Raw genomic sequence first — 21,081 nt, 5'->3', positions numbered from 1 at the left:
TCTTTAAAATCTATTTTCCTCCCCACCCCCGATCTAATCAAATGTTCATTTCTGTGGATTACAGTTACACCAATAACACGACGGACTTGACAATTAATCATTTTCTAAGCCGCACACTCCCTTGCTAACTTTTAACCTTCCAAACTTCCCATACATGGCAAATACGCGGTTACGCAACCATTTTAATCTTTTTTCCTTCAGAATTAAAACGTGTAAACAGTTATCTAACCGTTTTTAATTTTGTTTGCATTTTCAAACGCGACTTCAGCTTTAGTTGAAAGAGTTCAGCAGACGACAGATGATGAATCCATGTGGCGCTCCTGCTGTTCCCCCGCTGTTTATGTGTTTGTGTTGAAATGTTTTGTGCAACGTTTTGTTCTGCTTGTTCATGCATGAGTCAGGAGACGTAATGTGTTTTAATGGCAGCAGGTATTTAAGAAGCCTGGTTTTCGTTTTCCCCATCATCAGAACTGTATAATTCATTCAATTTAAAATCTCCAGCCGTTTAACGCACAGCTCGGAGGAATGATTTAAACTTTGCTGCACCACTCCTGAATTTTCTTTTATTGGTTGAAAGTCATAGAATTGACAGAGTCACTGTGTAGGAGAGAGAATCAAACACAGCAGCATGTATCAGAGTCAAAGACTCAAACTAATAACCTGGACTCTCTGCCATTTGGTCCCTGTCCTCCCTGGAGAGCTGCAAAATGCCACCGGCTACATGACTGTAAATAATCAGAGAGAGAGAGACTGGGGAGGTGAGTCGTCAGGTCATTCAAAGAAGGAGAACGTTGTATCAATAGAATATTATCCCTCCTTCCCCTCAGAGAATCAGGATGTTCGGTTAAAAAGATGAATTTAATCTACAGAGGATCAAACTCACCTGAGCAGCTCAACACTGGAGCCAATGCTCATACCTGGAGGAAACGTGGTGAACTGGCGCCACCTACTGGACTGACACACAACCACCACAAGGTAAAGACTTGACTTGTGTTTCCACTTCTAGACATTTCACATCTACGATATACAAAATACTCAATTGTACACACTTCCTTGTTCCACACACAGACACACACCATCTTGAATCAACGCTGTGTTTGATTTGCGTTCAGGCTCATCTGAAATAAAGGAGAACTGAGGAGATGTATGACTGTGACCTCCCTCTGGCCCTCCTCCTCCTCCTCCTCCTCCTCCTCCTCCTCCTCCTCCTCCTCCTCCTCCTCCTCAATCATCTCTCTGCCTCCTGACTGAGGATTTATCCACCTGATGACCCCTCAGGTGTCCCACCAGTCCGTCCCCGTCCTCGTCCTCGCACGACTCCTCTCAGCATAAACAGCTTCGGGGCTCAGTCCTTGAACTGAAACTTATCGTAACACTAGTGTCTTATAATATCGGACATCATGGCCCTTTAAGCCGGTCGAAACCTTGTGTTCCCCGGGACTCGCTGTGCAAACCTTTCCTGTCACCACCAGTGTCATCCATAGTTAAGCATTTTGCTAAAGAAATAATGAAGTGACAGCTTCTCTACAAAACGTATCATATTAAACTTTAGAACAAACTGACATCCCCAGCGTCTGAAGAGGAACAACTTTGTGGTCTGGGTGTATTGTGAAAAGCAAAAGTCAAAGTGTTCCACATCCACAATGTCCCATGGCTGTTCATCAGTTAATCAAATCAGTCAGACAAATATTAAATCAGTTTTATTTTAGAAAGTGCTTTAAAAAGTATTATAGACAGTTACTGTTCTTACAGTTGTGATGTAACTTACAAAATAAGGTTTTCAATTACAAGAGTCATTCTATGACTGGTTTAGGGTTAGGGGTCAGTTCAGACTTGTGTCCTCTACCTAAAGCTTGAAAGGACAAAATCTGATTATTGGCTTTACTGTATCAAGGTGGCCCTGCCTGGCCCCACCTGGCCCCCCTTAGCAGCTCCACTGCACTGAGGCCATTACTCCGCAGGTCAACAAGTGACTTTGTTCCTCTGATGTTTTCTAATCATCACATTTAGAACTGAACTTTATGAACTTTAATTCATATTTATGTTCCAGGATGAACCAGGTGCATGCTGGTGTTAGATGTTATGAGTCCAAGTCGCGATGCTTCTAAAAACATAGAAATGTCCACAGCTCCAGTGCTCAGCTCTGTGCAGGAGACGTGGATGGAGGGAGGCTACAGACACTAGTCTAATCTCCCCCCCTGATAATTACATTATTTATTATATTTCAATATATTTGTTTGACAGGGAAGCTGTGAGCAAACAGGAATATAATATTCATTTAGAAAAGGGCACTTTCTCTCGAGGAAGGAAAAGGGCAGTGGCTCAAGCCCCCTTTGGTGTCTATGTGTGCACATGCCAGCCTACATCGATTCAATCTCCCTCAATTCAATCGAGCTGCACCAGAATTCAATCACTCATAGAAAACAGTCTTCTAAATAATCCTGACTGTTTTCATCAGTCTCACAATTATAAAGAAATTTATAAAAACGGGCTCCTGTCTCCGCCCCTTTATCAGGATTCCTGCCCAAATTTTCTGAGTTTCAGGATAAATCCGTTTTTAGTTTTACTGGTGTAATTCTGCTTAGAAACAAACAAACTAATAGATAAGGAGTGAAAACAAAAGACCAAAAACTTTATTTAAAAAAGAATCATAAAATCACGATACATAATAATTCATTATCCATGTAATAACCACATTAATATCATGTATAAGACACCAGATGAGTCACGTGGTGTTACCACAGCCTCAAAGGCTCATCACCAAGACGTCCAACATAGTTCAAAGGGTAACAGCAATTTTTTTTTTATTATTGTAGAAAAGACAACAACTTCAACAACAGGCCGGCAAAATGGACAAAGAAGGAAAACCTAACACACCAACTCACAAAGGGTTGTACGATCTGAGAATCTTCCTTCAACCTAAACCAACATCAGAACTAAAGCTCACAGAAATAAAGCTGCGAAAACTGGACGACTGGACCCATCGGAAAAGAAAAAGAAAAGAAACAACACAATAATACTCTTGCTCTAAAGGTCATGCTGTACAAACTGCTGCTGCTGCCACCGGGGATGGAAAGAGATAGATACTTCCTGTTCCCTCCTAAATACTTTCAACCAATCACAGTGCACCTGAGGAGAAAAGAAAACAGTAAACCATGAGTAGAAAGGAAATATACGGTGGTTTTCCTCTTTATTCAAAAGTGTGGTCTTTTAGTTTGAGAGCTGGACTTGCACGTTCATATTTCGTGGTGCTTTTACTCAAAACCCTGTGCTTGCACTCACACAGCTCCTACTGGTGCTTAGATTTGCTCTGCTTGTGCTCAAACTCTGCGCTTGCACTCAGATATTTTGTTGCTGGGACAGATTTCCTGTATTTAATAACTACACACTATGGTTCCTGTAAAACTCGCTTGTACGGATGTTCTCTGAAGTCGTCCATCTTGGTTCTGTTTGTCCCAGTGGCTCTGACCTGATGCTTCACACCAGGTCTTCCTGCTCCTCTGTGTCTTCTGTCTGTGCTGCAGCAGCAACGTTCTCATACTCAGGACAGTTGTGTGACTGATGGAGGAGAGATGAGAAAATATTAATCCTCACTGGACTTTATTCATGAAACCTTCAAATAATCACAGTTCATTTAAAATGGTTTGAACGTAGTTGCGCCCCCTGTCCATTGGTTTGTTTGTTCATCAGCAGGATTAAACAAAAACTGATAAACTGATTTCAACAAAACTTGGTGGAAGGGCAGGACATGGACCAAGAAAGAAGTGTCAACGTAATGTCCCCCAGTGGTTTGTGAGCTGCCATTTTGAAGCCTCCATTTTTGACAGGTTGTTCAGCGCCATCTTGGTTATTTGAAACAAGAGGTAACCATATTGGGAGGAGAGGGGGTGGAGCCTGAATCAGGGCCCAAGGACACTGCCTTTCCACCTAAACCTGTGACCCACTGCAACCAGTGCTAGCTGTCAATCACACAGTATCCATGACCCAATGCCTGCGGTGCTTTATGGTCTATTTGACTCTAAATGGATCATTCACTTCACTTTCTAGACCCAGAGTCTACGTCCATTTTAATATACGGTCAATGGAAAGAACCTTTTACATTTTGGAGCAGATTCAGACAAAGTAGCTGATCCAAGAAATGTTATATCTCTTTCTCTAACATGGTGAGATGAAAACAGTGATATGGAGTCATTCTTTTGGCCTCACTGTCTCTCACCTCTTTCATCTCCACAGCTTCATTCACTTCTGATTTCAAGCTCAGAGTTTTCTTCATCCTGGATTGAAAACAACAACAAACACAACATTTGACAAAACTTAACTTCATGATACTGAAACTAGTGTTTGAAGACTTTTGAAGAAGACAGTAAAAGAGCAGAAGGTGAACTGATGGATTTGTATTGTTTTACCTCGTCCACAGAGTCCAGACCAGCACTGGAACCAGCACGACCACCAGAGTCAGCCTGATGATATTCATGATTATCACTGACTTCCCTGGACAACAGACAGGAGACATTAGCAGTGTGGTTAGACTGATGACTCAGTTTGCCAGGTGATGCTGTTGGTCAGTCAGTATTGTTCATGTGCAATATGATGGGCTTGATATACAGCTGGGACACATCTGGAAATCCTGAGTATTGATGGTTTAAGGTTCTGGTGCAATGAAAAGGAGGGGGGGGGGGGGGTAGGCTGTAAAAATCTGAGTGCTAAAATCACCTGCTCCAACAGTCAGATGTAAGGTGGTGTTACTACGTCCGTGTGTGTTCTGGGCCTCACACTGATACTTTCCACCATGTTCAGCTGTGATATTAGTGATGGTGAAGATTTGTCCTGATGCTGTTGGTGAGTCCTCGTCCTCCTTGTACCAGGTGTAGTTAGCTGCTGGGTTAGCATCACTGCTGCAGGTCAGAGTCACTGAGCTGCCCTCCATGATCTCACCAGAGGGACTCACTGACACAGAGGGAGGCTTTGGAGCGTCTGAAGGAAAGTTTATATTAACACACAGGATGAGAATACAATTTAAATTAAATTATTTCCACATTATTGTAGCTTCATGAGGAGTAAACTCACACAATGTAGGAGAAGGGAAACGCTCCTGTCCTTCTATAGCACAGTGATAGCTGTCTTCAGGATTAAAGTGTCGGAGGTGAAAGTATTTTTTTCTTCCAACAGGTTTATTGTTATTGTACCAAACGTAGGAAAGATGATCAGGGAGCTGACACCTGCTGTGACAGGTCAGCTCTGTCCAGGTAGAAGATGGATTGGCTGTTGATCTCCTCACATGTACCTGGAGCTGAGGGTCTGTGAACAAACATGTGATTTTATTTCAACATACACACTAACATTTCAAACTGACTCTTATGTAAATGTTACCTGTGACATTCAGAGTGACTCCAGCTGAACCAGTAAAACTCCCACTAGGTTGGTTTGTTGTGAACCTGAACTTGTACACAGCTGAGTCGCTCTCTCTCAGGTTAGAGATTCTCAGAGTGCACTTGTTGTTTCCACAGAGATTCTCCACACGACCTGAGTACTCCGGATCAGTACTTAGATCAACGTGAATCCCATTACTCTCTTTAATGAACCAGAACCTTTCCTGAACTGTAGTATCAAGTTGATTCCAGCTGGATGGGTATGTGTAGGTACAGTTAATGTCCACTGTTGATCCTCTGAAGGCACAGATCTCAGTAGAAGTGTAACTCACATCCCATTCATTCTGACTCCATACCACTGTAACACAGAGCACATCAGAGAATCAGAAGGTAAACTTATACATTTATAAAACTAACTCCATGTATTTTCTCTGGTGAATCACCAGTCGGCAGGTTTTCATTTTAAGATGATGACGATGCCAAGATGAGGAAACTTTCAGTTCACATAAAACACAGAGAAGTTCCCTTTAGACTTCAGTGTGAGGGAGAAACACACTGTTGGAGGTGAGGAACATGAGGGACCTTGTATAAGTTGCTCTTATAATGGAGCAAACTGGACAATATGGAGGAAATGATCTGTATCTTTTGTGCAGAGTCGATCAAAGATGGACGACACGTCTCCACTTCCTCCCACTCTCCAGAAATGAAGCCAAAATATCCTGGATACCAACGCTGCCATCTTTCACATTTGGAACCACAGTCTGCACAGTAGTGATCCGGAGATGGAGCCACAGTATCAAGGTCCCGCCCATACATGAGCTCGACCAATCCTGAGTCATCCTCAGCTGACAATGATGAAGTTTAATCTAATTTTACTTTCATCAAATAACAAATTAAAACCAAATTTATCAGAAACATGAACAATAGAGTGTGATAAGAAAGACCTAAAATGACACAAACCATCTTTAGTAAAAAGGTATTTGACTGTTTAGATTGGTCCATGTCCTTCCCACAAACATGGAGGAGACAGGATGTATGTTCTATACTGCAGCCAGCCACCAGGGGGCGATCACAATGCTTTGGCTTCGCTTCTGGAGAGCAGTCATGTCTTCCATCTTTATTTACACAAACAGAATACTAGTACTAGTACTACACTAGTTTGTCAGTACTGACAGTAGTATCCCAATTGTTCAATATTCACATGCAGAAAAAAGTATTTAAAGACACATGAAGTTATGGTACAATGCATTATCTCAAATACTCCAGCAGATGGTGATGTTAGTGAAATACTGTAGATTAAACTCACACATTGACGGAGAGCGGAAATCCTCGAGTCCTTTAACAGCACAGGAAACTGTGTCTGTATAAAGAAAATAACCTGAATAAGATTCTCCTTCCTTCATCTTCTGTTGATTCTCGTACCAGACGTAGTTCAGATGATCAGGAAGACGACAACTGCTCTGACACCTGAGCTCTGCCTGGTTAGTAGAGTAATACATCACTGATCTGCTCACCTGCACATGCAAACCTGTGTGTGAGAATAAGAAATAAATTTTAGTCCAAACTGACAACACACACATGCATATAAAAGTGCACAGACACACTCAAGTGAACCAAACAAGATGTAGGAAATAAATGAATGAATGTTCAGATGTAAATGTTACCTGTGACAGAAACAGTGACTCCAGCTGAACCAGTTAAACTCCCAGTAGGTTGGTTTGTTGTGAACCTGAACTTGTACAGAGCTGAGTCGCTCTCTCTCAGGTTAGTGATTCTCAGAGTGCACTTGTTGTTTCCACAGAGATTCTCCACACGACCTGAATACTCCGGATCAGTCCTTAGATCAACGTGAATCCCATTACTCTCTTTAATGAACCAGAAAGTTTCCTGAACTGTAGTATCATGGTTATTAAATGTGGATGGGTATGTGTAGGTACAGGTAATGTCCACTGTTGATCCTCTGACGGCACAGATCTCAGTAGAAGTGTAACTCACATCCCAGCCATTCTCACACTGTACCACTGTAACACAGAGAATCAGATTCATAACCACACCAGAGAACACTTAGTTTACTTTTTACTTTCTGTAGAAAAGAAATACATTTCCATGAGCAGCATTCCATAGCATTTCAACTAATGACTCCACACACTGATGACAAGTCCTGCATCGAGAGGAGAGGAACTCAGTCATGATGATAATTATAAGAATAACATTCCATAATAATAGTCATAATAATAATACTGATGATAATAATTCCATCCTATATTTTTTTTCTGCATCACTTTACAGGTGGTGATCTGAAAATGAATGAATGGTTCATTTATATTTTTACTTTTTTTCTCAATCTCACTTCAGGTGAATCAGAAGTCTGAGTGTAAAATAGAGTGACAACATGAATGTAGAGGTACAGTACCTGTCACAGTGAGAAGAAGGACAACAAATCCACTGGCTGCTGCAGTTACACTCATAGTAGCTGCTGCTCTCGTCTGTGACTTCAAACAAGAAAAACGTCCACAGATAAATAATGTGCACAAGATGAAACTCAGTCACATCACAGACACGTCTACCTACAACACAGAAGAGTCTGAGAAGAAAGACAGATTCTGTAAGAGAAAGATAAATTTAAACTGTTAAACACACCCAACTTACTTCCTCTTTCCACTGAACTGCATGCTGAACTCGATGGTGGTAGATCAAACCTAAAACAGTAACTTGTTGTTTGTACAAACTGTGAATTTCCTCATTTTACAGAGTGTTAGAAACGCCTTCAGTGGCTGTTCGTACCAAACCTGAATCTTCCTCAACTGAAGCTGTAAGCAGCATTGAACAGCCTGTCTTTTTTAACTATCCTTGTTAAATTTCCCGTAAACGAAATAAGAAATCTGATGGAAATTGAGGCTGTTGTCATGTTGCTGTCAGACCATCTGAGAAAAGGCAATTTGACTGAATATACTCAGATGTGATAACAAATAAAATACAAAAAATTGCTGAAACAGGGCTATTTCACGTTCCTCTTTCACGCTTGTCAAGAAGGACAGTAAAGGCTGTAATGAAATATAGGAAGTGGCTAAACCCCATTAACTCCATCACAGAGTCTGCCACGAGTAATATGCTCTCTTCCGCGCTCTCTCTCTCTCTCTCTCTCTCTCTCTCTCTCTCTCTCTCTCTCTCTCTCTCTCTCTCTCTCTCTCTCTCTCTCTCTCTCTCTCTCTCTCTCTCTCTCTCTCTCCTCTCTCTCTCTCTCTCTCTCTCTCTCTCTCCTCTCCGGCTCGCTCTGTTCTCTCCGTTTCCTGTCGTCCGTCTCTCACTCTGGTCCTCTCATGTTCCTCTCCTTCATGTCTCTCTGGTTTGTCTTCTCCATCTTCCTCACTTCCACCTGATTGTCTTGAACGTCTCTTCACCTGTTTTCTCTTTTTAGTTTTCTCCATGTCTTAATCTTTTCTCCTTTGTTCTTTCTACTTTAACCGTCGGTGCTTCCTGTCTTTGAAATCTATTTTCCTCCCCACCCCCAATCTAATAAAATGTCCCCAGCTGTTTATGTGTTTGTGTTGTCCTAGACTGAAATGTGTTGTGCATGAGTCAGGAGACACAATGTGTTTTAATGGCAGCAGGTTTTTAAGAAAGCCTGGTTTTTATTTTCCCATCATCAGAACTGGCTAATTCATTCAATTTAAAATCTCCAGCCAATTTAAACTTTGCTGCACAACTCCTGAAGTTTCATTTATTGGTTGTGTGTCATAGAATTGACAGAGTCACTGTGTAGGAGAGAGAATCAAACACAGCAGGAGGTGTCAGAGGCAAAGACTCAAACTAATAACCTGGACTCTCTGCCATTTAGTCCCTGTCCTCCCTAGAGAGCTGCAAAATTCCATCGGCTGCATGAATATAAATCATCAGAGAGAGAGAGAGAGACGCTGGGGAAGTGAGTCGTCAGGTCATTCAAAGAAGGAGAATGTTGTTTCAGATGATGATTATCAATATTATTGATTATGAGCTGATCAGTTAACACCCCCACCCCCCCATTCCTCACAGAGAATCCGGATATTCGGTTAAAGATATAAATACATTTAATCTACAGAGGATCAAACTCACCTGAGCAACTCAACACTGGAGCCAATGCTCATACCTGGAGGAAACGTGGTGAACTGGTGCCACCTATTGGACCAACACACAACCACCACAAGGTACAGTCTTGACTTGTGTTTCCACTTCCATACTTTTCGCATCCACGGTACACAAAATACTCAATTGTACACACTTCCTTGTTTTTATTCAACATGTCTATTTAATTTTCAGCATCCTCTATTATTGTTTTTGTATATTCAGCCTATTTACTTCGGTAAAAATGTCCTATTTCTTTTCCTTTTGCATTGCTGTGCAATAATGCCTAAAAAGGCATACCATCGAATGGTGTGCCTTTAGGCATTCAATGAATTTGGTTATCAAAATAAAATTTAAAGCATTAATATTTAAAATATTATTATTAGATCATAACTTTAGTTGGTTAGTTACCTCGGGGCACCACCCTTCAAAGGTAGGGAAAAGATCTAATTCGATTAGAAATCTCAATATTTACTATTAAAGATTATATAATGAACAGTGAAGGTAATGGAGTTCTTGACAGTGTAGAGGTTGGCAAAATTCACTCTTGCAACATTAATGAAAGAACATTTGTGAAAGAAAAGCATTTATTATGAATATAATAAAGTATAAAAACACAAATTACTAACAAACGTACTAGCCATACAAAGATGTGTATGTGAGTGTGTGTGTGTGTGTGTAAATTAGGGTGCTTCCCAAATTGGCTGACTGAAATTCACACCCTCCTTAGCTTGCTTACAAAATGGTGGTTTGGCCCCGCTAAAGTTCCCAGCCCCCCCCTTTTCTTCAGAAGTGGTTTTACAACTGGTAGCGGGAACATATTTAAATGAGTCTGTTTAGACAGTAACTAACATTAACTTTCATTTAACTTATAAACACTATATCACCACATATATCAAACTTATAAACACTGCAAAGAATCAAATAAACAGTCTGGCTTAGTCTAGTATAATTATTAAGCCCAGTATGTTACCAGTCATTAGAAAGGGAGAAAGTTGCTGTGCCGTTTGCAGTTCTGTGACATCTCCTGGCTTTGTGTGGTAAGGTTCTGCATTCGCGATTCTGTTGTGGCTGTGCAGTTCAGTTGCCGTTGAATCTTACCCACAGGACATCGAGTCGCTGCTAGGAGTTTGTAGAAGCTTGAGATGCGTAAAGGTTTCCTTGAAGAGATGAGTTGGAAACTGCACCTCTGACCACCTCTCGTTGGGTGGGAAGAGAAGAGCTGAGCTGGAGAAATCAGGTTTCTCCCTCTCTCCGATGCAGGAGGAGAAGACAGCTGGACAGCCTTTGGCCCTCAGAAGGATTGGAGAAAGAAGAAGAATTTGGGGGGAACCTTTCCTTATATTGGCCTGGTGACCTCACTGGTCAGGGGCCAGTGTGACCAATAGGAGTTGACCCTGGGGTTTTTTCACCCCTCTGTGTTAAGTTGAGGAATCCTGGGAGAGTGAGTTCCCTGTGCTCTGGCTTCTTTCAGAACAATGGAACCTGTTGCACCCTGGGAGACTGAGTTCGGGAGGCTTTCTCAAGACAAAGGCCATACTTGTTTTAAGGCTTTGACAACACATATAGGCCGAAAATAGGCCGTCTGTGGTTGCACAAAAAACATTTCCCAACAGCACATTATGATATATTACACATACACGAATTCAATCTCAAAAGGAAAAGAAAGGAATAGATATTCTTGCATAAATTTTAGCATTGTGAAAACATTTTACAGTGAAGCAGCTACTGGCCTTGGTTTCATAATAATTATTGCAGAAAAGACAACAACTTCAACAACAGGCCGGCAAAATGGACAAAAGAAGGAAAACCCAACACACCAACCCACAAAGGGTCGTAGGATCTGAGAATCTTCCTTTAACCTAAACCCACATCAGAACTAAAGCTCACAGAAATAAAGCTGCGGAAACTGGACAACTGGACCCATCACAAAGAAAAAGAAAATAAAAAACACAACAATACTCTTGCTCTAACGGTCATGCTGCACAAACTGCTGATTCTGCAACTCGGGGATGGAAAGAGAGATACCTCCTGTCGCCTTCAACATACTTTCAACCAATCACAGTGCACCTGAGGATAAAAGAAAACAGGAAACCATGAGTAGAAAGGAAATGTATGGGTGTTTTTCTCTAAATTCAAAAGTGTGGTCTTTTAGTTTGAGAGCTGGACTTGCACGTTCATATTTCGTGGTGTTTTTATTCAAAACCCTGCGCTTGCACTCACACAGCTCCTGCTGGTGCTAAGATTTGCTCTGCTTGTGCTCAAACTCTGCGCTTGCACTCAGATATTTTGTTGCTTGGACAGATTTCCTGTATTTAATAACTACACACTATGGTTTCTGTAAAACTCGCTTGTACGGATGTTCTCTGAAGTCGTCCATCTTGATTCTGTTTGTCCCAGTGGCTCTGACCTGATGCTTCACACCAGGTCTTCCTGCTCCTCTGTGTCCTCTGTCTGTGCTGCAGCAGCAACGTTCTCATAATCAGGACAGTTGTGTGACTGATGGAGGAGAGATGAGAAAATATTAATCCTCACTGGACTTTATTCATGAAACCTGCAAATAATCACAGTTTATTCAAAACAGTTGAACGTAGTTGCGCCCCCTGTCCATTTGTTTGTTTGTTCATCAGCAGGATTACACAAAAACTGAAAAACTGATTTCAACAAAACTTGGTGGAAGGGCAGGACATGGACCAAGAAAGAAGTGTTAACGCATGTTGTCCGGCGCCATCTTGGTTATTTGAAACCAGAAGTAACCATATTTGGAGGAGAGGGGGTGGAGCCTGACTCAGGGCCCAAGGACACTGCCCGCCCACCTAAACCAGTGACCTGCACCCAGTGCTAGCTGTCATCACACGGTATCCATGACCCAATGCCTGCAGTGCTTTATGGTCTATTTGACTCTAAATGGATCATTCACTTTCTTTCTAGAACCAGAGTCTATGTCCATTTTAATATACGTTCAATGGAAAGAACCTTTTACATTTTGGGGCAGATTCAGACAAAGTAGCTGATCCAAGAAATGTTTTATCTCTTTCTCTAACATGGTGAGATGAAAACAGTGATATGGAGTCATTCTTTTGGCCTCACTGTCTCTCACCTCTATCATCTCCACAGCTTCATTCACTTCTGATTTCAAGCTCAGAGTCTTTTTCATCCTGGATCGAAAACAACAACAAACACAAGATTGACAAAATGAACTTCATAACACTGAAACTAGTGTTTGAAGACATTTGAAGAAGACAGTCAAAGAGCAGAGGGTGAACTGATGGATTTGTGTTGTTGTACCTCGTCCACAGAGTCCAGACAAGCACTGGAACCAGCACGACCACCAGAGTCAGCCTGATGATATTCATGATTATCACTGACTTCCCTGGACAACAGACAGGAGACATTAACAGTGTGGTTAGACTGATGACTCAGTTTTCCAGGTGATGCTGTTGGTCAGTCAGTATTGTTCATGTGCAATATGATGGGCTTGATATACAGCTGTGACACATCTGGAAATCCTGAGTATTGATGGTTTTAGGTTCTGGTGCAATTAAAAGGAGGGGGGGGGGGTGTAGGCCGTAAAAGTCAGAGTTGTAAAATCACCTGCTCCAACAGTCAGATGTAAGGTGGCCTTACTACGTCCGTGTGTGTTCTGGGCCTCACACTGATACTTTCCACCATGTTCAGCTGTGATATTAGTGATGGTGAAGATTTGTCCTGATGCTGTTGGTGAGTCCTCGTCCTCCTTGTACCAGGTGTAGTTAGCTGCTGGGTTAGCATCACTGCTGCAGGTCAGAGTCACTGAGCTGCCCTCCATGATCTCACCAGAGGGACTCACTGACACAGAGGGAGGCTTTGGAGCGTCTGGTGTAAAACATGCAAGATCATGAAATCAACTCAGAAATATTCATTAACCAAAGTGAAGAACTTTTCATTCTCTGGTTTTGATAAGTGCTTCTTAAATATAGATGATCATTATTAACCCGGGGCGCCAGCACAGACAGAAGCAGGAACTGAGGGTTTTGTTTTCAGCCTCTTTGTGTGAATGTACAAAATAACTCAACACATGAACCAAACTTACTGAATATTATGTGAATATTAACGTTTCAGCCGATCGGTCAAAGGTCAGAGGTCAAGATGAGCAAAGATTTTATCCAAAAGACACATATTCCAAGATATTTCCACAAATAGCAGAGAGACGAAATCATATACTGATCAGAACATTATTCCCCATCATATAATGATAGATGACTTATAAGTAATGTCACAAAGAAGTTACAAATCCTTAAAACTGCCTTCTGCTGTACTCCTGCCTCTAATAGGACTATAGAGACGACCTGAAGCTTAAATACATTGAAAAATAATCTATGATCATATCATGGGAATGTCGTCACTATGAGTGAAGCTGTAGTGTAGCTATGCAACAACAGAGGTTTTCACCACAGTCCGTTCGTTTGTTGTTTGTTGATTTTAAACAAGATTACACAAAAACTACTGAGTCGATTAGCATGAAACTTGGAGGTAGGATGAGGAACGGGTCAGGGAAGAACTCAGTAAAGTTTGGTGTGAATCCAGATAAGGGGGCGGACCCAGTAACCTTCTGTAAGGTTGTGAGACAGTGCTGGGTTTCATGGACATGTGGATGTTTTCTACTCACATTGGACGTCTAAGTGTAGAGACCTGGAGTTGATCCGTCCGTACTGATTCTCAGACTTGCAGGAGTAGACCCCGCTGTCCCCAGAGCTGATGGAGGAGAGACGATAAACACCCTCTGGTCCTTGAAGCAGAGCTCGGTTCTCCTTGTACCAGGTGTAGTGAGCTGCTGGGTTAGCATCACTGCTGCAGGTCAGAGTCACTGAGCTGCCCTCCATGATCTCACCAGAGGGACTCACTGACACAGAGGGAGGCTTTGGAGCGTCTGTATGTGTAAAAACAGAATGATGATAATAGATGACCGACATTGTGTTTAACATTTGGGGACATATATGATATGATGTGTTAAAGTCAAAGGTGTTCAGGTGAGTTGAGTCACTGAGTTACAACAGCAAAGTTGTTAAACTGACACAGGTAAATTCTTCTTGTTGTTAAATGAGAGTTGTTTTCAATGATTTCCTGTTGCACTACTGTTTCCAGACTCCCCTGAATGTCCACAGATTTTCAAACCATATTCCAGTTTGTAATGTTGACTTAAACATGACATATTATGACCCTTTTCCACAATTAGACAGAGTTTCTTCCTAATAAAACGTGTGAAGAGCCCTGTTCAGAGTGGACTGTTTGTGGGCGTGTCTCTTAAAATGTTAATGATCCACTGCTCCCCCTGCTGGGAGGTGTATGTGTGACGTGTGCACAGGAGCAGGGTTTTGTTTCCCCCACAGTCTGTCTGCTGAGAGCTGTTTGCTCGTCATGTGAATGTGCACAGTGAAGGAAATATCTTTCAAGTTACCTGAGGATGGTGAAAACTGTATGGATGTTTTAAATGACGCTGGGTGGATTCCTCTTTGTGCTGCTGATGGTCTGACTGTGAATATTTATGGGACAGAAGTCAAACGACCGATATCTGCACATTTAAAATCGAAAGGACAAAGAATGGTACGGATTCAATATCTCTTCACTTAATAACCTGTGTTTCACTCACATGTCACAGTAATAGAGATGTTTGCTGAACTCCTTCCCAGCTCATTCTCAGCTGTGCAGTAATACTCTCCAGAGTCTGACGACCTGATGGAGCAGAGGACAAATTGTGTCTCTTCACTGAGACGTTGAACTTGTTTATCTCCTCTTCTCTTGTACCAGGTGTATTTAGCTGCTGGGTTAGCATCACTGCTGCAGGTCAGAGTCACTGAGCTGCCCTCCATGATCTCACCAGAGGGACTCACTGACACAGAGGGAGGCTTTGGAGCATCTGAAGGATAGTTTATATTAACACACAGGATGAGAATACAATCAAAACAATCTCTTTATTATTTGTTAAAAGTTTATATTTCAATTTATCCACATTATTGTAGCTTCATGAGGAGTAAACTCACACACTGTAGGAGAAGGGAAATGCTCCTGTCCTTCTATAGCACAGTGATAGCTGTCTTCAGCATCAAAGTGTCGGAGGTGAAAGTATTTTTTTTGTCCAACAGGTTTATTGTTATTGTACCAAACGTAGGAAAGATGATCAGGGAGCTGACACCTGCTGTGACAGGTCAGCTCTGTCCAGGTAGAAGATGGATTGGCTGTTGATCTCTTCACATGTACCTGGAGCTGAGGGTCTGTGAACAAACATGTGATTTTATTTCAACATACACACTAACATTTCAAACTGACTCTCATGAAAATGTTACCTGTGACCGACAGAGTGACTCCAGTATAACCAGTAAAACTAACAGTATGTTGGTTTGTTGTGAACATGAACTTGTAAACAGCTGAGTCGCTCTCTCTCAGGTTAGAGATTCTCAGAGTGCACGTGTTGTTTCCACAGAGATTCTCCACACGACCTGAATACTCTGAATCATTCTTTAGATCAACGTGAATCCCATTACTCTCTTTAATGAACCAGAAAGTTTTCTGAACTCTAGTTATAAGGTTATTCAACCAGGATGGGTATGTGTAGGTACAGTTAATGTCCACTGTTGATCCTCTGAAGGCACAGATCTCAGTAGAAGTGTAACTCACATTCCAGCCATTCTGATTCCATACCACTGTAACACAGAGCACATCCGAGAATCAGAAGATGAACTTATACATTTATAAAACTAACTCCATGTATTTTCTCTGGTGAATCACCAGTCGGCAGGTTTTCATTTTAAGATGATGACGATGCCAAGAAGAGGAAACTTTCAGTTCACATAAAACACAGTGAAGTTCCCTTTAGACTTCAGTGTGAGGGAGAAACACACTGTTGGAGATGAGAAACATGAGGGACCTTGTATAAGTTGCTCTTATAATGGAGCAAACTGGTCAATATGGAGGAAATGATCTGTATCTTTTATGCAGAGTCGATCAAAGATGGACGACACGTCTCCACTTCCTCCCACTCTCCAGAAATGAAGCCAAAATATCCTGGATACCAACGCTGCCATCTTTCACATTTGGAACCACAGTCTGCACAGTAGTGATCCGGAGATGGAGCCACAGTATCAAGGTCCCGCCCATACATGAGCTCCACCAATCCTGAGTCAGCCTCAGCTGTCAATCATGAAGTTGAATCTAAGTTTAGTATGATCAAATAACTAATTAAAACCGAACTTATGAGAAACATGAACAATAGAGTGTGATAAGAACGACCTAAAATGACAGAGACCATCTTTGAGAAAAATGTATTTGACTTTTTGAATTGGTCCATGTCCTTCCCACTAACATGGAGGAGAAAGGATGTATGTTCTATACTGCAGCCAGCCACCAGGGGGTGATCTCAATGCTTTGGCTTCACTTCTAGGGAGCAGTCATGTCTTCCATCTTTATTTACACAAGCAGAATACTAGTACTAGTACTACACTAGTTTGTCAGTACTGACAGTAGTATTCCAAGAGTTCAATGTGCCCTTGCAGAAAAAGGTATTTGAAGACACATGAAGTTATGGTACAATGCATTATCTCAAATACTCCAGCAGATGGTGCTGTTAGTGAATTACTGTAGATTAAACTCACACATTGACGGAGAGCGGAAATCCTCGAGTCCTTTAACAGCACAGGAAACTCTGTTTGCAGGATAAAAATAATCTGTATAAGATTCTCCTTCCTTCATCTTCTGTTGATTCTTGTACCAGACGTAGTTCAGATGATCAGGAAGACGACAACTGCTCTGACACCTGAGCTCTGCCCAGTAATAAGAGTCAGACTTCCCTGATGCGCTCACCTGCACATGCAAATCTGTGTGTGAGAATAAGAAATTAATTTTAGTCCAAACTGAGAACACACACATGCATATAAAAGTGCACAGACACACTCAAGTGAACCAAACAAGATGTAGGAAATAAATGAATGAATGCTCAGATGTAAATGTTACCAGTGACAGACAGAGTGACTCCAGCTGAACCAGTTAAACTCCCAGTAGGTTGGTTTGTTGTGAACAACTTGTAAACAGCTGAGTCGCTCTCTCTCAGGTTAGAGATTCTCAGAGTGCACTTGTTGTTTCCACAGAGATTCTCCACACGACCTGAATACTCTGGATCAGTCCTTAGATCAACGTGAATCCCATTACTCTCTTTAATGAACCAGAAAGTTTCCTGAACTGTAGTATCATGGTTATTGAATGTGGATGGGTATGTGTAGGTACAGGTAATGTTCACTGTTGATCCTCTGACGGCACAGATCTCAGTAGAAGTGTAACTCACATCCCAGCCATTCTCACACTGTACCACTGTAACACAGAGAATCAGATTCATAACCACACCAGAGAACACTTAGTTTACTTTTTACTTTCTGTAGAAAAGAAAAACATTTCCATGAGCAGCATTCCATAGCATTTCAACTAATGACTCCACACACTGATGACAAGTCCTCATCGAGAGGAGAGGAACTCAGTCTTGATGATAATAATAATAATAATAAGAATAACATGTTTCAGACTCTGTAATATTCTAAGCTCTAGACGATAGAAACTTCTAATCAAAGATACAACATAATTCTGATGATAATTCATTCATATATTTTCTTTCTGCATCACTTTACAGGTGGTGATCTGAAAATGAATGAATGGTTCATTTATATTTTTTACTTTCTTTCTCAAACTCACTTCAGGTGAATCAGAAGTCTGAGTGTAAAATAGAGTGACAACATGAATGTAGAGGTACAGTACCTGTCACAGTGAGAAGAAGGACAACAAATCCACTGGCTGCTGCAGTTACACTCATAGTAGCTGCTGCTCTCGTCTGTGACTTCAAACAAGAAAAACGTCCACAGATAAATAATGTGCACAAGATGAAACTCAGTCACATCACAGACACGTCTACCTACAACACAGAAGAGTCTCAGAATGAATACAGTTTCTGTCAGAGAAAGATAAATAAATGTAAACTATTAAACACACCCCTCCATCCCCCTTCCTTCCTCTTTCCACTGAACTGCTTGCTGAGCTCGATGGTCTTAGATTAAACCAAAAAAAAGAAGTAACTTGTGGTTTGTATAAACTGTGAATTTCTTCATTTAACAGAGTGAGAGAAACGACTTTAGTGTCTGTTTGTACCAAACCTGAATCCTCCTCAACTGAAGCTGTAAGCAGCGTTGGACAGGCCTTTAATAAGAATAAGATGCAATTCAACTAAATATACAACACGGGTCAATTATTTATTTTTTTACATTTTAATGAAGAATTTAGAAAATTATATCTTTCAAACAATCTGTTAAGATGTATTGTTTTCATGTAATATTTTAATTATCCTTGTTAAATTTCCCATTAAACTAAATCAGAAATCTGATGGAAATTGAGGCTGTTGTCATGTTGCTGTCAGACCATCTGAGAAAAGCCAGTTTACTGGATATACTCAGATGTGACAACAAATAAAATACAAGAAAACAAAAAATAAAGTCTCCAAAAAGTGCTATTTCACGTTCCTCTTTCATGCTTGTCACTTAGGACAGTAAAGGCAGTAATGAGATATAGAACCGGAACTATACAGATGAGAATGTGTGTCAGAAACCCTGTGTTGGTACATTTTTTTTTTTGTGGAACCACAGGCCTCCTTTTCGGCCTACATGTTAGTCAAAGCCTGAAAACAGCTTGTTTCTTTGTTTTTGAGAAAGCCTCCCAAACACGTTCTCCCAGGGTGATACAGGTTCCATTGTTCTGGAAAAAGCCAGAGCACGGGGAACTCACTCTCCCAGGATTCCTCAACTTCACACAGAGGTGTTAAAAACCACAAGGGTTAACTCCTATTGGTCACTCTGGCCCCATGACCTGTGAGGTCACCGGGCCAATATAACCCAAGGTCCCCCCCAATTCTTTCTCTTTCCATCAACCCTCCCAGGAGGAGGCTGTCAGCTCTCTTCTCCTGCATTGCCAAGGGGACCCCTAGCATCTTCTCTTCCCACCCAACGAGAGGAGGTCAGAGGTACAGCTTCCAACTCATCTCTTCAAGGAAACCTCCACACATCTCAAGCTCTTTCAAACTCCTAGCAGCGACTCGATGTCCTGCAGGTAGGATTCCACAAGCAACTGAGCCCCACAGCTCAACAGGACAGTGAAGGCAAACCTTACGAACAGCCCGGAGACTTCACAGAATTGCGAACTGCAACATCCTTTTCCCTTTTCCAAGGATCGGCAACAAATCTGGGCATAATAATCATATTAGGCTAAGCAAGACTGTGTATTTGATTGTGTGACGTTTATAAGTCCAATATGTATGGAGATATTGTCATTACAGTTATATGAAAGTTAATATTAGTTACGCTCTTCACAGGATCTCTCTGACCCTTTCATTGTCTGACCCAACATTTACACAGACACACGCATATCTCTACACCTAGTTATCTCCTCCCCCACTTCAGAAGAAAAGGGGGGGGGGGCTGCTAACTTTGGGGTGGCCAGCGACCATCTTGAGAGCATTCTAAGGAAGGTGTGAACTTTTAATTAAGCCACCATCTCGGGAAGCACACTAACTTACATCGACACAAACACTCACACACACATCTTTGTTTAGTTAGTACGTTTGTTAGTAATTTGTGTTTTTATACTTTTTTATATTCACAATAAATGTTTTTCTTTCACAAATGTTCTTTCATTAAATTTGCATAAGTGAATTTTGCCGACCGCTACACTGTCAAGAACTCCATTACCTTCACTGTTCATTATATAATCTTTAATAGTAAATATTGAGATTTCTAATTGAACTAGATCTAAATGAGACTGATCTTAATCCATAAATTGGCTATCTTTTCCCTTCCATTTAAGGCTGGTGTCCCGGGGTAACTTTAACCAACTAAAGTTATGATTTAATATTAATGTTTATATTTTATTTTGACAACCACATTTATTAAATGCTGAAAGGCACACCATTTCATGGGATAACTTTTAAAGCGATTTGATTATTGTCGTCTTGGGTCTGTACCCTCAGGGTTGAATGCACTTATTGTAAGTCGCTTTGGATAAAAGCGTCGGTTTAATGAAATGTAATGTAATGTTATGTAAAGCATTATTACACATCACTGGTGTTATTTTGCTGAAAAACAAACAGATAAATAGATGAGGAGTGAAAACAAAAGACCAAAAATATTTATATTTATATTACTCAAAACCCTGCGCTTGCACTCACACAGCTCCTGCTGGTGCTTAGATTTGCTCTGCTTGTGCTCAAACTCTGCGCTTGCACTCAGATATTTTGTTGCTGGGACAGATTTCCTGTATTTAATAACTACATATTATGGTTTCTGTAAAACTCTCTTGTACGGATGTTCTCTGAAGTCGTCCATCTTGGTTGTGTTTGTCACAGTGGCTCTGACCTGATGCTTCACACCAGGTCTTCCTGCTCCTCTGTGTCTTCTGTCTGTGCTGCAGCAGCAACGTTCTCATACTCAGGTGTGACAGTTGTGTGACTGATGGGGGAGAGATGAGAAAATATTAATCCTCAGTGGACTTTATTCATGAAACCTGCAAATAATCACAGTTCATTCAAAATAGTTTGAACGTAGTTGCT

General features: G+C 41.3%; 1 protein-coding gene and 1 long non-coding RNA gene across 2 annotated transcripts; both read right to left on the bottom strand.

The window, feature by feature from the left end:
• Positions 1–2,611: 2,611 nt before the first annotated feature.
• On the bottom strand, positions 2,612–3,518 carry LOC128436869 (uncharacterized). The gene is made up of 2 exons (XR_008338112.1): positions 3,470–3,518; positions 2,612–3,129 (listed from the first exon to the last, which is right to left on the bottom strand). It is a non-coding gene; the product is annotated as an uncharacterized LOC128436869 (long non-coding RNA).
• A 6,521-nt stretch (positions 3,519–10,039) lies between these two features.
• Positions 10,040–18,414, bottom strand: LOC128437543 (sialoadhesin). Its single transcript, XM_053419746.1, has 12 exons — positions 18,249–18,414; positions 17,457–17,810; positions 17,099–17,320; positions 15,794–16,150; positions 15,491–15,721; positions 15,100–15,366; positions 14,119–14,379; positions 13,065–13,325; positions 12,759–12,843; positions 12,571–12,628; positions 11,881–11,969; positions 10,040–11,540 (listed from the first exon to the last, which is right to left on the bottom strand). Exons 1-11 carry the CDS (start codon positions 18,301–18,303, stop codon positions 11,889–11,891), a joined length of 2,232 nt encoding a protein of 743 aa, XP_053275721.1. The 5' UTR covers positions 18,304–18,414; the 3' UTR covers positions 10,040–11,540; positions 11,881–11,888.
• Positions 18,415–21,081: the final 2,667 nt, after the last annotated feature.

This window comes from Pleuronectes platessa, chromosome 3 (genome assembly GCF_947347685.1).
Source record: "Pleuronectes platessa chromosome 3, fPlePla1.1, whole genome shotgun sequence".
NCBI lineage: Eukaryota > Metazoa > Chordata > Actinopteri > Pleuronectiformes > Pleuronectidae > Pleuronectes > Pleuronectes platessa.
The sequence above is the reverse complement of the archived record's forward strand: the minus strand, read 5'-3'. Positions and strand labels throughout refer to the sequence as shown.